Source organism: Xenopus laevis, chromosome 1L, assembly GCF_017654675.1.
Source record: "Xenopus laevis strain J_2021 chromosome 1L, Xenopus_laevis_v10.1, whole genome shotgun sequence".
Taxonomy (NCBI): domain Eukaryota; kingdom Metazoa; phylum Chordata; class Amphibia; order Anura; family Pipidae; genus Xenopus; species Xenopus laevis.
In genome coordinates this window covers 98,767,224-98,785,140 of record NC_054371.1, presented here as the reverse complement: position 1 = coordinate 98,785,140, position 17,917 = coordinate 98,767,224, and the positions used below count along the sequence as shown (strand labels likewise).

Below are 17,917 nucleotides of genomic sequence, written 5' to 3'. Positions count from 1 at the left end.
ACTGGTATTGCCAAGTTTATCATCTATAAGGAGTCAAGGTCCTTTTCCATGATGGATTTGCCTAGTGCAGTCCCATTAAATGTATAAGTGGCTTGGATATTTTTACATCCCAGGTGCATGACTTTACATTTATCAACATTGCCACCCTCCCCTAAGTCATTAATGAACAAATTAAATAAAAGTGGACCCAATACTGAGCCCTGAGGGCCCCCACTAAGAACCTTACTCCAAGTAGAGAATGTACCATTAACAACCACCCTCTGTACCCGATCCTGTAGCCAGTTTCCTATCCATGTGCAAACGACTTCATTAAAGGAGAAGGAAAGGTTAAAACTAAGTAAGCCTTATCAGAAAGGTCCATCTAAATATACCAGTAAACCCCCAAAATAATGCTGCTCTGAGTCCTCTGTCAAAAGAAACACAGCATTTCTTTCCTTCTATTGTGTACACATGGGCTTCTGTATCAGACTTCCTGCCTTCAGCTTAAACCTCATTGCCCTGGGCAAGAGCATGCTCAGTTTGCTCCTCTTCCCCACCCCCTCCCTTCTCTACTGTAATCTGAGCCCAGAGCAGGGAGAGACTCAGGCAGGAAGTGATGTCACACCATGTTAATACTGCAGCTCCTATCCTAAACAAACAGAGAGTTTCTAGAGCTTTTTACTCAGGTATGGTAAAACATTCTACAGAATAAATATAGCATTCTAGTTTGCACTATTGCAGCTAATCTATTGGCAATAAAATGCCTCCGTAGCTTTCCTTCTCCTTTAAGCCCAACAGACCTTAGTTTAGAAAGCTGTCGTTTATGGGGCACGGTAAAAAACACTTTGGCAAAATCCAAATAGATCACATCTACTGCCACCCACTGTCCAGCATCTTACTTACCTCATCATAAAAAGCAATCAAATTTGTCTGACATGACCTATCCTTCATCAAGCCATGCTGATTGCTGTTCATAATGCCATTCACTAGGACAAAATTTTGAATGCAATCCCTTACCAAGCCTTCAAATAATTTGCCCACCACAGATGTCAAACTTACTGGCCTATAATTGCCAGCTGATATCGTAATCCCATTTTAAATATTGGAATAAAATCAGCTTTTCTCCAATCCATAGGCACCATACCAGATGAAAGCGAATCTGAAAAAATCAGAAATAGGCGCTGATCTCAAACTGAACTAAGCTCTCTTAGAACCCGGGGGTGTATGCCATCAGGCCCTGGAGCCTAGTTTACATTAATTTTTATTAGAGCTTTATGAATCATATCCTGAGTCAGCCACTGACTAGATTGGGCTGAGCCATTAGTGCAGCTATAAAGTGAGCCTGTGAGCATTTTTGCCTTTTCTGTATCTGTTACAACCATACTGGTCCTATTAACTTCTTTACTTCTGTATTAAGCCACAGAAGTATTCTTTTAAAGCATTCTGTAACTTGTTAAAACTGTGTATAAATCATGAAATAATGATATAAAGGAGATTCTTTTTCCAAAAAAAAAGCAATGCATATTTCTTTTCTAAATTATTCTAAAGAATAAACTGCATGCTTTCCTATAAAATAATTAATAGTGTGAATTTTGGCTTGGCAAGGCTATCTATAAATTAAAAATATTCCTTGAAGTTAACCTCAACTTTCTTTTTCTAGGTTCCAACTGGAGGAGAGGAGCGAATGAAAGAGTTTCCACTCCTTTTTCCACAGGATATTAAGCTAAAAGGCATTGGGGCCTCTAGAGCTGTTGCTGATATCAAGCTTTCTACTGCAGGTTGTTGACTTAAATTGTTTTAAACGGGCCATTTCTATAAAAGACCCTGCATATTTATAGGTGCTAAAATTAACTGGTCCCCTCTGACTTGAATTTTTAAATCCTTTTTTTTAATTCCAATTAACTTAAATTCATTAAGAATATAAATTATTTAATATTGGTTTGTTAGTGTTCAGCAATCTGTAACATGCAGTTGTCATGCAGCACATTTTAGGGGTTGTTCACCTTCCAACACTTTTTTCAGTTCAGTTAGTTTCAGTTTACCAGACTTCCAGACTTTTTCCAATTAGCTTTGTATTTTCCGTGTGACTGTTTTTCTAATATTGAAGTGTAAAGTTTCATTTATCACCTTCTAAAGCAGCTCGGGTGAGGGGGGAGGGGTTCGTCGACCCTGTAAACCAGTGATCCCCAACCAGTAGCTCGTGAGCAACATGTTGCTCTCCAACCCCTTGGATGTTGCTCTCGGTGTCCTCAAAGCAGGTGCTTATTTTTTAATTCCAGGCTTGGAGTTAAGTTTTAGTTGTATAAAAATTAAGTATAGTGACAAGTAGAGCCTCCTGTAGGCTGCCAGTCCACATTAGGGGCTAACTAATAGCCAATCACAGTCCTTATTTGGCACCCCAAGAGACTTTTTCATGCTTGTGTTGCTCCCCAACTCTTTTTACATTTGCATGTGGCTCACGGGTAAAAAAGGTTGGGGACCCCTGCTGTAAACTGTTCTAAATTGATAAATTTAGTTTATACATTTCTTATCTTTGCCCATGCTGAGCAGAATCCCTGATTTTAATTAACCCTTTAACCGCCAAGTGGTTCAGAGCTCAGGCTGCCAAGAACGTACCCTGTACATTCTCCTGCAGCTGAGCCCTTCTCTCTGCATCGACGACTTTTGCCACCACTGCGGAGAGTCAGGAGGGAAGACAGCAATTGTACAAAGTCGGCGAGCACTCCAAGCCACACAAGAAGTTTAAAATCAAGAATTTTATTTCAAAAGGTTAAAAACAAAACACCTGACGCATTTCTTATCCACGGTACGTAGTCCTAGGCAAAGCACTCAGGGGTGCCCATTGGCTTATTTAAATCTAAAAAGCGGACATTACATCATAAATTATTTAATTGAAAAGTCAAACAGTTTAACCCTTGAAATTGATTCCAACACATACGCTTTATGTAATTTCATAATTCATTTGATAAAATTAATACATATTATGACTATAATTGATAAGCGATAATGGAATGCAAAAAGTTCATTACAAAATTGAAGACAGCCCCCTGGGCAACAAGGCTGGGGGGCTGTCAAGTTGGATCTGCGACTCGCTCGCAGATCTGACTTCACAGTAGTAGATGTGCCATGTATGGCGCTTCTGCTACTTCCTTACATCCTCCACGTTGCACACCCGCCAACTCACTTCCTGCTGGGCAGTAATTCTGACACGCTGCCTTGGACTCCTCCATCGGTTCCAGCAATCCTCCTGCTACAAAAACGGTAAGTGCACGTTTTTTACATCCATGCACTTAAACCAAAGCACTTTGTACACTTATTTACACAAATATGTATACACACAAACTCACAAGCAGGTTTTTTTTTTTTTTACTTATTTATTGTACCGCTTGTTATTTTGACAGTGTGGATAATCGATTTTGGCCACTAATTACGCTGTCGGATTAATTATTTTATTTCATTGATTTGCGCTATTTTTGTGGTTTTATTGCAATTCTATCCCTGCATTATTGTTCCTTATGTATCTTTAATATAGTTTTGCTGTTTGGTGCTTTGGTATAGAAAGATATATTTTACTTTGTTTGATCCGCCAGAATATATGCTTTCCAGAAATCTGTTTTTTTTGGGGGGTCTTTTTACATTTTTTGGGTCTTATGGCACATAACGCACAGTTGGGGCTCTTTTTTCTGCAGCTTAGTTAGCTAGTATGAAAATTCATATGCATGTTTTTCATTTGGGGTCCATACACAACACATACTTTGGTAAATCTATGCATATTGGGCATCAAACTATTCAGAAGACCTCTGACGTCCATATTTAGGGTGATTCTTCTTTTTATGTAAAACATTGTCGTTATCTTTGTTGGATTTGTCAGAATGTGGACTTTCCTAAAATATATGGTTTTGGGGGGTCTTTGCTGTGTCTTGAGGCACATAATATGAAGTCACGGGTCTATGTTCACAGAAGGCGAATTGGCAGCAGAGAAAACTCCTATGTACTATTTTTGTATAATTCTTTTTATTTTAGTAAAGAAACAAGTTGTGAATTTCAGGAAGAGTGGTTACTGGACATCCCAGTCCGATGTATGCAAATTCAGATGTTAATAAACAGGCATTCCTGTGTATAAAATGGAATCCAGATAATTTCTTTCCAATGTAGCAAATTACATTGCCTAGCAATGTGAAGTGCTATGAGAGAAGTAAAAGCTGTGATACAAATTACATAACAGAAGACAAATAACAATAACAAATAAAAATGTTGTCTGAATCAAAAAATAAGGAATAAGGAAGTGCATGGGTGAGCTGTGGCGGAGAATACGTTTGGAACCTCTAGGTTAAAAGCGACACTATGAGATGCTCCAAAAAATAAAAAAAAAATTATTAGTTACAAATACCTCTGTAGGCTAGCCAAGGGTTCCAGACTTTATTGTGACGTTTCAGTTTACCAGTGCGACGGCTGGTTAATTGTTCAAGCACAAGAACAGTATCCAGTTTAACTTTTACCATTTGAACGTCTATGAAAGGGGATTTCCAAGTTTTAGCAATTATCTGCTTTGCGGCAGAGAATATATGTGTCACTAGAGTTCTGGTATATTTATTTCCCCCTGTAATATGTTCAGTGAGGATGGCGTCCGATGTGTCTTTTCGTAATGGAAGACCAGTAACATTAGTGCTCATAGAATAGATTCTGATCCAGAATCTTGAGACTTTTGGGCATTCCCACCAGATGTGCAGAAAAGAGCCAACTTGTCCACAATTTCTGAAGCAGAGAGACGATAATGATGGGTACCATTTAGATAATGTGGTAGGAACTAGATTCCATTGATGAAGCACCTTTTGGGAAGTCTCCTGAATCAGAACATTAATAAAACAATGTGTGGAGGCAGAAATAATGTCTGACCATGTATCGTTGTCATAACAAACTTTCAGGTCTCGTTCCCAGCGACGGACAAATGGCAAGTCTTTAATGTCAGTTTGATGAACCATATCCTATATAATAAAGTGCAAGTGTCTCTGCGTCCAGTCCCTGTGTCCGTGGAATTCGCTACTGCGCATGTGCGGCGCATGTGTTGCCACCCGGCCGGTATTTTAGCTGAATCCCTGTCCCCCCAGTGGGGCCCCTGAATCCCTGTCCCCCCAGTGGGGTCCCTGAATCCCTGTGCCAGCAGCAGGTAGGGGCCCCATATCACCTCCAGTCCCTGTGGCCAGTGAGAGTCGCAGCACAGAGAGCCGGTCCCAGTCGCACCTGTTAGTCTCCATGGTTCGTGTCCGTCAGTCTCGCCGAATGGAAGAGGAGGGCGGGACTAAAGCGTTTAGACTGGGTGGGTGCCTAGAGAACTGTCGAAAGGGGTTGGTGCGGGGATTTGACGGCGGAGTGGGCGTGGCTGTGCTGAGGAGAGTCTGAGACCTTCTGTGAGTTCGTGTCCGTCTGACTGACCTGTAACATGGGAGCCCAGATTAGCACAGTAAGTCGCTCTCCCACCCTAGCAACCCATACACCCGCCTCCCAACACTTTAACCGCGCCCCTCCCACTCCCTGGCACCTGCTGTAGCCTCAGTCCTGGGCCTGTCACTCCAATTGCCTCACTTCCTGTCACGTCCCCCCAGTGGGGCCCCTGAATACCTGTGCCAGCAGCAGGTAGGGGCGCCTTATCACCTCCAGTCCCTGCGGCCAGTGAGAGTCGCAGTACAGAGAGCCGGTCCCAGTCGCACCTGTTAGTCTCCATGGTTCGTGTCCGTCAGTCTCGCCGAATGGAAGAGGAGGGCGGGACTAAAGCATTTAGACTGGGTGGGTGCCTAGAGAACTGTCAAAAGGGGTTGGTGCGGGGATTTGACGGTGGAGTGGGCGTGGCTGTGCTGCGGAGAGTCTGAGACCTTCTGTGAGTTTGTGTCTGACTGACCTGTAACATGGGGGCCCAGATTAGCACAGTAAGTCGCTCTCCCACCCTAGCAACCCATACACCCGCCTCCCAACGCTTTAACTGCGCCCCTCCCACTCCCTGGCACCTGCTGTAGCCTCAGTCCTGGGCCTGTCACTCCAATTGCCTCAATTCCTGTCACTGGGACGTTCCATTCAATCATGGGGGGGGTTGAGCTGCTGGGGCCTCGGGCAAGTGCGCGTTTAGGGCCCCTCTTACCTGACAGGAACCCCACTGACCCCTCTGAGTTCCAGGGCTCCCCCAAACCTTGAGGATAATGATCTGTATCTCAGACAGGAACCCGCTGACCCCTCTATATTCCAGGGCTCCCCCAAACCTTGAGGATAATGATAAAGTCTGATAGGCCCTGTATATATAACCTTCTTAAAGGAGCCTTCTCCCTTTAAATGAACTGTGGGATATTCTGAGACAATTTGTAATTGGTTTTTATTATTTGTGGTTTTTCAGTTATTTAGCTTTTTATTCAGCAGCTCTCCAGTTTGTCATTTCAGCAGTCTGGTTGCTAGGGTCCTAATTCCCCTAGCAACCATGCCAAGAGGCTGAAATATGAATAGGAGGGGCCTATCCTATATAATAAACGGGCGCTAGAACATATGTAGTCAAACATTTATAAAAACAGAATTGTTCACTTCTCTGTGTTTCAGATACTTCCTGCCCCCCTGTGCATGCACCTACATTTTCTGGTGCTGCAGTGCGTGATAGTCTGAAGTGCCAGCTTCTTGAAACACATGTAAGGTGATCTGCTCCACTTGGTGAAGGTTTGGAGTTTGACACCAATTATAGGTGCCTTTGTACTAAGTCTACAAAGAAGGGGGTTCTAGCGCCCGTTAATTTAACGGGCTTAATGTCTAGTAGTTATATAATGTAGAGATTGATTTTTTCTGAGGAAGGACTTGCAGAAACATAAGTTCAAATGGGGTTATGAAGTTGCGAATTTGGAGATAATGGTAAACTTCTTGGGAAGGCAAGTCATAGTGATCTTTAAGTTGTTGAAGGGTAGCCAAAGGTGTTTGCTTTGTCAATGAATAAATTGTAGTTAGGCTGTGTTGCTCCCACCAGAGAAAGTCTTTTCGAGAAAGTCCTGGTATGAACTTCGGGTTTGCAAAAAAACTGAGAGCAGGGTTAGAGGGAGATAACAGATTGTATCGGGTCCTAAATCTCCGCCACAGCTCGAGGGAATGAATAATAATCGGATTGGATTGATTGCTTATAGGTATATATTTAAGCCATAAGACATTCTCAGTGTATCCAGAATTCAATTCCTCGAACTCAATATCAACCCATAACGGGGCATCAGCCCCCCCATACCATATGGTCAGTTGGCTGAATTGCGCTGCTAAATAATATAGATGGAGATGGGGTATACCAAGACCTCATTTTTGCCTATTACGGGAAGCCACAGTAAAGCTAAGGCGGGCCTTCTTATTGTCCCAGACAAATTTGTTATAGGATTTTTGTAAATGTTCTAGAATGCCTTTGGGAGGGGCAACCGGGAGGGTTCTGAATAGGTAAAGCAATAGGGGGAAAGCTGTCATCTTTAGTGCGTTCACCCTACCTAGCCAGGACAATTTTAATTTTGACCAAGAGGCAATCATGCCTAACAGTTTCTGAGAGACGCGTTTGTAATTACCTAAGGCGAGGGAGCTATAATCTGGAAAAAGGTGAACCTCCAGATATTTAATGCTCCGCTTTTGCCATTTAAAGTGGAAATTTATTTCAAGCAGTTTCACTATATTATGGGGTAAAGTGAGGTTCAAAGCTTCTGTCTTTGCTTGGTTAATTTGGAGCCCTGAGAGTGTGGCAAAATTATGTATGGTCTCTTATAGGCGGGGGAGAGTAGTCATTGGATGTGAGATCGTCATTAGGATATTGTCTGCGTATAATATACAACGATGATCAGTTTGCCCGATCTTAATACCTGATATTTTGGGTGACTACGAATTGCTATAGCTAAGAGTTCGATGGCTAGGGCAAACAGCAGGGGTGACAAAGGGCAGCCCTGCCGTGTGCCCCTGCCAATCACAAACCGGTCTGAAAAAAAAACGCTGTGATGAACCCAAGCTTTAGGGAAATTGTATAAAGCAGCTATAACCTTAAGAAATGATAGGGGGAAAGCCATACTTGGTAAGTACTTTCATTAAGAATTTCCAGGAGATAGAGTCAAAAGCTTTTTCTAGGTCTATCGACAAGAGCATAGAGGGAATGTTTCTGGCTTTAGCTATACTAATTAAGTTAAGAGCTCTACGTATATTATCAGAGCCCTGTCTGCCTGGAATAAACCCAGATTGGTCTTTGTGAATTATAGTGTGGAGATATTTATTCAGCCTGGTTGCCAAAATCTTGGCTAATAGTTTGTCTATATTCAGAATGGAAATTGGTCTAAAGTTTCTACAGTCTGTGGGGTCTTAACCTGGTTTTGGAATTACTGCTATTTGTGCAGAAAGGGATTCAGGATCACAGACAGAAATTCCTTGCATAATGTTGTTAATTAGAGTATGGAGCAGAGGGATTCATTTGGGGGCTAGCAATTTATAATATTTACTTGTTAAGCCATCCGGCCCAGGTGATTTATTTAATTTTAAATTTTGAATTGCCAATTTGATTTCTTCGGATTCAATAGGATCAGATAGAGAAGTTATCTGTTGGGTTGAAAGGTGTGGCAAATTGTGAGCATCTAGAAATGTGTTTAGAGCTTGTGAGGAGGGGTCCAGTTGTTGAGAGTAGAGGGACTGGTAAAAGTGAGCAAATTCCTCCACTATTTTAGATGGATTGGCCATTAGGGAGCCGGTACGTGTGCGAATCTGGGTGAAAGAGGGGCGTGAATATTTACCATTTAAGTGTCTGGCCAACATTGTGTCAGCTTTATTCGATTTCTGGAAATATTTTTGTTTAATCCATTGTAATTTTTGAATTTCTTTTTCTGTTAAATGTAAAATGATTTCAATTCTAAGGGTATCTATTTGTCTCCGTAGGGATGCATTATTGGGGCAGGCTTTATGTTGGGCCTCAAGTGATTGCAAAGTAGCCATTTGGTGTTTCAGTTTCCGTTCCCTTTCTTTTATCAGTTTAGATTTCAATTGTATGAGTATTCCTCAGATATAAGCCTTATGAGCTGCCCACAGAGTAGACTGATTGATTTTGGGGGTGTTGTTGGCTATATAGTATTGGTCAAGTTCTGTAGCGATAAAATCAATCTTAGCTGGAGAGGACTGTAGGGAATCATCTAATCTCCAGTGGAATACCATCGGGACATTGACTAAGTTAGATAATTTGAGCGTTACTATCGAATGATCAGACCACGGACAGGATTTAATTGCTGAGTTAAGAATTAATGGAACAGTCGGTTTATGTATCAAAAAGGTATCGATGCGAGAATGTGAGTTATGAGGGGGAGTATAGAAAGTATAATCTTTTTTTAGCTGGGTGGAGTTCCCTCCAAGCGTCTACCCAAGAGAAATGATCTAGTAATTTGGCAAAATTGAATGTCTTTTCTGGAGTGGCTTGGGGCAAATGGGTACCTGTCCATGCAGGGGTTTACCACCTCATTGAAGTCGCCCCCCAATAATACTGAGCCCCTGCTTTCTTCCTCCAGTAACTTAAAGAAGTCTTTATAGAAAGCTATTTGGTTTTCGTTAGGGCCATACACGACTGCCAATGTGACCAAATTATCTTGAAGTAGCCCCACGAGTATAAGGTATCTGCCTTCTGGATCTACTATAGAGGACTGGAGATTGAAATTTAGATGTTTGTGAAGGCAAATGGCTACTCTGTTTTTTATCTGCAGAGGCCTCTAATCCGTATATAATTACGGCAAGATCGATTTTCTCCATCCTCGACACGGTCGTGCAGGTCTGAGAGTTGGGTTTGCAGTTTTAAAATGGTTGATTCTTTATTGTTGAGCCTGTAGACTATCTCGTCCACTTTATCCTCAACTGCAGTAGTACGATTACCCAGTTCTTTAAGCTCCTGCGTCATGTGTTCCGTGATTTTATCCGCCACCAAAGCTAATTCCACTTGTAAAAGTTGCTTAAAGCGACCGATGAGAGTAGCGTCCCCAGAGTACACTTGTGGGGCCCCATGATCAGAGTCGGGTTGGTCTGACTCATGCGTAGTGTGGAGAAGTGCGCGGAGACTAAGCTGCCATTTTGAGCGATGCCCGTTGCGGTGGAGAAGGCGAGACTGGTAGAGGTTTCCGCTTTGAAGTCGAAGATTTTTTAGCCTTGAGGTTCTTTTGCATGATATAAGTAAGCACACACCAGTAAGTCCTCGTTAAGTGCGCATATGGGTGCTAAAATTGTAGACTAGGGGAGATTGTGGATGCACACCTAAGGCCAATTTCAAAAAGTTTAAAGCCCTGTCTAAATGATTCAAGTAAATATGCAAGTGCATGTAATTTTGAAACAGGGTTTTTTTGTTACAAAGTTATGATCATAATATTGATAAGCCACCATACCACGTCAAGGTAAAACCCCACATGGTGGTCCCTAACTTATTTATCTTTAGTCATAGTAAAAAAGGAACATTACCTCTCTGTAGTAACAATTCTTTATGTAAACATCTCCTGTGCTTTGGTTTCAAACTCTGTGCTAAATCTTCCCCCGCCAACTGCTAAGCGGCTTTTAAGTGGGAGAGACTGCCTTAACCAACGCCCATTTTAGAAAAGTAGAAGTCAGGTGTTGTAATTAAAGACAAAGTAGAGTGATATGTGCAGTTGCACAATAGTGTGTATACATGTGTAAGTGAAATGTGAAGGTGTGTATGGTAGTGGTAAGGGAAAGTGTATGTGTATTTGGGAGTATGTATGAAAGTAAGCATAGAATGAAAGGGTGTAAAAGAGAAATAAATGAAGGACACAATAAGTGTGTGTACATAGAGAAGTGTCTAATGGGACGTTGGTTTTTTCACGGCTAGATCCTCCCATGCCGCTAGCATCTATGGCTTTTAAGGGAGACAGATTGCACAAACCAAGGCACAACAAGTGAGGGGGACCACCAAAAGTAAAAAGGGGTGGGTATGAGGGTGCAATAACCACATGAGCTTAGCCAAAGCTCCTGGCAAATACAAGACTAGGGGAGATTGTGGATGCACACCTAAGGCCAATTTCAAAAAGTTTAAAGCCCTGTCAAAATTATTCAAGTAAATATGCAAGTGCAGATGCAAGTGCATAGAGTCCTACTCTATGCATATTGGGTTTCAAACTGTTCAGTAGACCCTTGGCATCGATATTTATGGTGTTTTACAATTTTATGTAAGAAATTGGGTGAGATAAATGCGGCCAATTGTAATATTTTTAGGCGATTTTCAGAAATGTAAAAAAAACGTTTTTATCACCAAATTTAGGAAAGGCTTGCGACTTGGTACTTTGGAGTACAAAGACATGCATACCCAATTTGGATTCGCGGGAATATGTACTTTCCGAAAATATATGGTTTTCTGGGATGAACTTTTTTCTACCTTTGCCCCCCCCCCAAAACTATGTAAATGTGTTTATTGTGCCGTACCTGAAATGACAGACCATATGGGGGTCTTACTTTTGGGGCCCCTATATGCCACGTGCTTGGGTACACCTATACATATTGGACATCAAACTGTTCAGAGGACCCTAGGCTTTCATATTTGGGGTGATTTCTCTTGATACCTAAAAGTATGTGGGAAATACGATGATGCAGGGTGGAAATTTTTAGGTGATTTTTAGAAATGTCACCAAATGTAGGAATGGTTTGTGGCCAGGCCCGGACTGGCAATGTATCTGTTCGGGAAAATGCCAGAGGGGCCGCTCAATATTTTATTGAAGTGGGCCACTCCTGATCTCCTTTTAGAAACTGAATCCGGAGGGCTCTAGGACCGCTCCTCCACCACATCTCCCACTGTGGCTCCGCCCCTTCTACTACTCTGTTCTCATGCTGCCGTGCTGTTTGCAGGCCCTCCCTGCCATCAGGGGAGGACAGCTGAACGAACTTTACTAATGTGGTAAGAAGGGGAGTCTTTTATCATTCATACTGGTATAACTATTCTATCTCTTTCTTGTATGAAACTTTATAGACCCAAGATGGCATGTTTTCTCTATAACTCCACTAATACTCTGAAAAGCTCCTTTGACTGTTAATACTATCTTCTGTCCCTGGACTTTTCTTTCTCCCCAGTTGTCCATGTGTCTAACTGCTGCTTCCCTTCATATGTCCTTTTGCTACTTCAAATTTAACTTAGCTAAAACCAAACTCCTTTTTTTTCTCTCTAGCATAAACCTTATTGCTGCTTTTTCTTTATCAGGGCCTCCACTATTATTTCATGTAACCAGGTTTTCTGACATGGAGTCATATGTTTCTGTTCTCTCCTTCACCTCATATGTACAGCCTCTTAGATCATACATCCTAATAACATTGCCAAAGCACATCTCCTTCTTACTTGCACTCTGTCTCTCTGCACTCTCTATCTGTCCACCAATAACGTTTTTTTTTAACTTTTATGGGGGCCCCTAACCACCAATTGTTTTTTTTTAACTTGTATGGGGGGTCCCTGGCAACCAATGGGTTTTTATTGTTTGTTTTAGCGCCCATGTTTGTGTGGCTTTTTTTTTACTGTGGTTTCGGGTCAGGGACTGTCATCTAGATTATGTAGGTACCCAGCAGAATGAAATGTAAAAAAGAACGTGGCTACATGGGGATTTTTTTTGTGAATAAACAGTAGCAAGTGAGCAAAGTTTTCATTTGAAATCCATTAAAACAAAGTCACTAAATGGCTTCATTTAGGTCTGTGCAAGTTTAACAGAACAATTTGAGTTCATTCTGGAATACCTTTACAGCACATGATTAGCTACCTGATCATCAGGTTTAGCTAAATTAGTGTTACCAATAAAAATATACTTTCTGTAATATTTTTTTATATTTCTATTATATTCAAACCATATTCATCCCTTCCCACTACTGAAAGCATTGGTTGAGCTGCAGAAAGCAAGCATTTGTTTATGCTTATACATTTTGGAAGTTTTACCCCAATATAGGAGTGGATGTGTACAAGTCAGAACATCCCGTGTTTACACGTTGGCTGCTTTGATTTTTTTGCCCGGGCTGCTGTTTACCCCCAGTCCGGCCTTGTTTGTGGCTTGGTACTTTGAAATAGAAAGACATGCATACCCAATTTAGATTTGCGGGAATGTGTACTTTCCGAAAATATATGGTTTTCTGGGTTGAACGTAACTTTGCCCCCTCCCCCAAACTATGTAAATGTGTTGGTTTTGCAGTATCTGGAATTGCAGAACTGATAGCTCAAATGGGGTGTCTACATTTTAGGGCCCCTGTATACAACATGCTTAGGTACACCTATACATATTGGGCATCAAACTGTTCAGTGGACCCCAGGCTTTCATATTTTTTATATATAGATATATAGATATATATATAGATATATATATATATATATATATATATATATATATATATATATATATATATATATATATATATATATATATATATATATATATATATATATATATATATAGATATCCATTGGTAGAAAGCAGCGCACTCTGGAATTTTTAAAAGTTTAATTTATTTTTCAAATTTTAAAAAAATATTTTACATGTATCGACATTTCGGTCCTGGTCTTAGACCGTTCTCAATATGTCATCTTGAGAACGGTCTAAGACCAGGACCGTAACGTCGATACATGTAAAATATTTTTTAAAATTTGATAAATAAATCAAACTTTTAAAAATTCCAGAGTGCGCTGCTTTCTACTAATGGATATCTGAATAATTGACACGGCAGCAGCACCTGGTACTTGATTATCCGAAGGTGTACGAGAGACTTATTTTGTGTTTTTATATATATATATATATATATATATATATATATATATATATATATATATATATATATATATATATATATATATATATATATATATTGTTTTCCTGGGTAAACTAAAATACCGCCGCTTGACCGTAGATGTTCACATTTAGGACAAAACGGCTGGCAGAGAAAGGATTAAAGGCAGCTGTTAAAATTGATACAATAGTTGCTGATACTCCAAAGATGCTGCTGAGGAATGTTGCAACATTGTAACAGTTTAGAGCAGTGATCCCCAACCCCTTGGATGTTGCTCTCAGTGGCCTCAAAGCAGGTGCTTATTTTTAAATTCCTGGCTTGGGCACAAGTTTTGGTTGTATGAAAACCAGATGTACTACCAACCAGACCCACCTGTAGGCTGCTAGTCCACATAGGGGGCTACCAATAGCCAATCACAGCCCTTATTTGGCACCACCCAGGAACATTTGTAATGCTTGTTTTGCTCCCCAACTCTTTTTACATCTGAATGTTGCTCACAGGTGAAAAAGGTTGGGGACCTCTGGTTTAGAGTCTGCATCTCAATTACTGAGCTGCCAGATTGAAGCACCAGGACAGTGACATTAAACTTAACCTTTTGGAAAAATGGTAAATATGGAAATTAATTGAAAAACAGTCTTTATTTCTAGTGAAAACAATTGAACTTCGAAAAAGTGTTTGGAAGGTGAACAGCCCATTTAACTGTGTTGGCAGTATTATTGCTTCAATCAATATCATGGTAATTAAAATCCCCAGCGTTGCAATCTTTCTGTTTGCATACAGGAGCAGAGCCTCTTTCCCTTTTGTTTTGATGTAGGGGGTTCAACCCTCTCATTCTTTCCCATTCTTATGTCATGCTTAACTCATTCTTAACAGAAATACTGCTACTGCTTTTATATTTCCCACACCCCTACAAAACAAGGAATACCCCTCTATATTTACTGCCCATTTGCATGACGTTTTGTTATGTTTCAGCAATGCCAAACATTGGTGGCCAGGGGCCTTAATGGTCCCAGGTTCCTCATTAAAAAAGAAACCTATTTCTAATATATATTTATTTAAAAATCCATAACGATTTTATCCCTTGCCTGCGATTCCCTCCTTGCTCCACTAGCTCTAATTACTGATTACAAAACTTTAGACAGCTCTAGCTAAACCATCATCTCTTAAGTTCTGGACAGCATGCAGGGCTGTTTCTGACAAGTTAGCTTTAGTAAGAAGCCAAGGTATGAAACAAAGCCATGTTTGCTCTAATTTGCAGTGCAGCAGTAAAGAGTGACTGAAGTTTATCAAAGCACAAGTCACATGACTGAGGGCACCTGGGAAACTAACAACATGTCTAGCCCCGTGTCAAATTTCAAAATGAAATATAAAAGAATGTGTTTGCTCTTTTTAAAAACAGATTTCAATGCAGTACTCTGCTGGAGGAGTGCTATTAACTGGTGCATTTTGTAAAAAACATGTTTTTCCATGACAGAATGTTTTTAAGGAAGGCCCTGCAGTACTGCACTTACTTGGATTAGTTGTGCCCACATTGTGAGTGAGCTGCAGACTTTGGAAGGGAGGACAGGAATTTGAGTGCTTGCAACTTTTGTCATAGAAGTTGATGTCCCTTTTGAGCAGCACAGGGACTGGACTAATCCAAATAAGGGCAGTGCAGCCGGGCTCCCCTTAAGATCCAAAAACCCACATGTCCTAGTACAACTGCCCCTCTCCCCCCAGCCCCCCTAGAGTCATTCTGTGTATTATGATTCTGAGTGGATTGGATTGGCTTTTGATTGGGCTACCAGCTCTAATTGTTGCAGGAGCTGTTTGAGTATATCAGGCTTTTAAATATTTTCAAAAAAAGGAAAAAAATTCAAAAAATTCATTTCAGGACTTGGGGCTTCTGATACTGAAAATGTAAATCTTTTTGCCCAAAAAGGTATCTGACTATGCTTTTATGCCTTGCTGTATATGTTGCATTTTTAAGGTACAAAACATTCTAGATATATGATCATGTGATATCTATCCTTTTCTTTTCTAGGCTGGATTGCTGTTACAGCTCACTCAGGAGAACAACTTTATTTGAGGTGTTATACCCCAAAAGGAGCTACATTAACCATTCGTCAGCCTCCACTTTTGCCACTAATCGTTAATATTAAAGGAGAGAGGCTTAGAAAGGGGCCAGCCTACACTACTAAAAAGCCTCCTTGTCTTGTAAAAAATTTGAAATAGAATTTTGACCATGAAGTGTGATTCTAGGCTTATGACAAGAGGTTTTTTCACTATAGGGTTTATGTAACGTTTTCCTCAAAGGGGACATTTTACATAATGCTCATCTTTGGTTATGTTATTGTTCCTTTCTTACAATATGTAGTGATGTAGAAAAAAAACTGTTTTTAAAAATGCCATTATATCAGAGCTGCACAGAGATGTTTACTCCTCTGCGTCTATGCTGAAATGAGGAGTGGGTGTGGCTCTTCTTTCCCCCACAGGAAATTATCACACTGACTGACAGGCTGAACACACACACAGCAGGGAAAGCCCCTCCCAGGTTCCTGCCCATGTCTCCCCAGCCTGCAAACACATGCTGTTCCTGCACACTGTTATTTATTTTTATCATATTAGAGAAAAACATCTGCAGGTTTGGTTTATCTCTAACTTCCTGCAACTAATTACAGAATCAGCATATTATTTGATACAGAAGAACCCAAGTAAATGTTTTGTGCTTTCTGTGCCACACTCATTTGAAAAATTGCACGGTGCACCCATTAAAAAAAATTAAAAGGCTTTGATTTATTTTCATATGTGCTGTACATATGGGAGGACGTAGCCGATTGTGTAGGTGGTGATTGGGGGAGGTGAATGGGAAGGCAGCAGAGTGGTGATCGAGTTAGGTGGACAGGGAAGGCAGCAGGAATGCAATCGGGGGAAGGCAAAAGCAATAGTGTAGGAAGGCAATGTGGGGAAGTGAATGGGGAAAGCAGCGAGGAGGAGGAGGAGATAATGCAAAAAAGAAGGGGGAGGGCAGCGTGGAGCTGAACAGGGAAGCAGCAGCGCTGCAGTGGAGACAGCAGGAAAGTGATCAGATTAGGTGAGCAAAGAACACAGCAGGAATGCCATCGAGAAGGCAGCAGAAATGCCATTGTGGAGGCGATCAGGGAAGAGAGTGGGGGAAACATTCTTCAGTGGGGAGGTGAATGCGGAAGGCAGCAGGGAAGAGATCATAGAAAGCAGTCGGGAGAAGAACATGGCCAATGAACAGGGGAGGCAAGAGTGTAGGCGATTAGGACACATGATGACGAGGCAGCCAGGGCAGGACTAAAAGGACTGACGTAAGCAAAAAAGTACCTCCCACATCTGCCAACCCAGTCCTGCCTAAGTGGATATGCTGTTGCTTCTGGCTTTGTAACAGTCGTCGGCCGCTGAGAGATATGGAGAGGAGACTTGGACCGGAAGTATGTGAAAGGGGTGGGCTAAGTGCTGTGTTTTCAATTTTTGATATAAATTTGACCTGAAATGTGCAAAAATAAAAATGTTTTCTTCTATTTCATGTTCATTAGCATATTTTAGTGCACTCTGAAATGTTATGGTATAAGTCCCCTTTAAATTGAAATTGCCACTCTACCTGTACATTTATTTAGATTTGTCATGAAGTAATAACAATAAGGAATGTGTCAATAAGTCAACCAAAAAGCATATTTATTAAAAGGTATGTTATATTTTTAATTTTTACATTTTCCTCTAATATTGTGGTAAACTGGCATTGTTTCATGAGATTCTATGGTAAATTTGGGAGTAAATACAGTATATCTACCACACTCCTATACATTCATTGCCAATATTAAAGGGGTTGCTCACCTTTGAGTATTATGTAGGGATTGATTCTGAGACAATTTGCAATTGGTTTTCATTTTTTATTTTGTGGTTTTTCAGTTATTTAGCTTTTTATTCAGCAGCAAATTATCCTAGCAACCATGCATTGATTTGAATGAGAATATGGAATATTAATAGGGGAGGGTTGGAACAGAAAAACTTGTAATAAAAAGTAGCATTAACAATAAATGTGTAGCTTTAGAGATGATTTGTTTTTAGAGGGGGCTCAGTGACCCCCTTTTGAAAGCTAGAAAGAGTAAGAAGAAGGCATATAATTCAAACTATAAAAAATAAATCATGAAGACCAATTGAAAAGTTT

General features: G+C 40.7%; 1 protein-coding gene across 2 annotated transcripts in view; it reads left to right on the top strand.

Moving 5' to 3' along the window:
- Positions 1 to 17,270, top strand: part of noa1.L (nitric oxide associated 1 L homeolog) — a 61,936-nt gene extending 44,666 nt beyond the window's left edge. For both annotated transcript variants that reach the window (XM_018253943.2, XM_018253942.2), the window contains 2 exons: positions 1,640 to 1,757; positions 15,767 to 17,270. In XM_018253943.2, the coding sequence (XP_018109432.1) occupies positions 1,640 to 1,757; positions 15,767 to 15,957 (309 nt within the window). In that variant the 3' untranslated portion in view covers positions 15,958 to 17,270. The remainder of the gene's footprint in view (positions 1 to 1,639; positions 1,758 to 15,766) is intronic.
- The last annotated feature ends 647 nt before the right edge of the window (positions 17,271 to 17,917 follow it).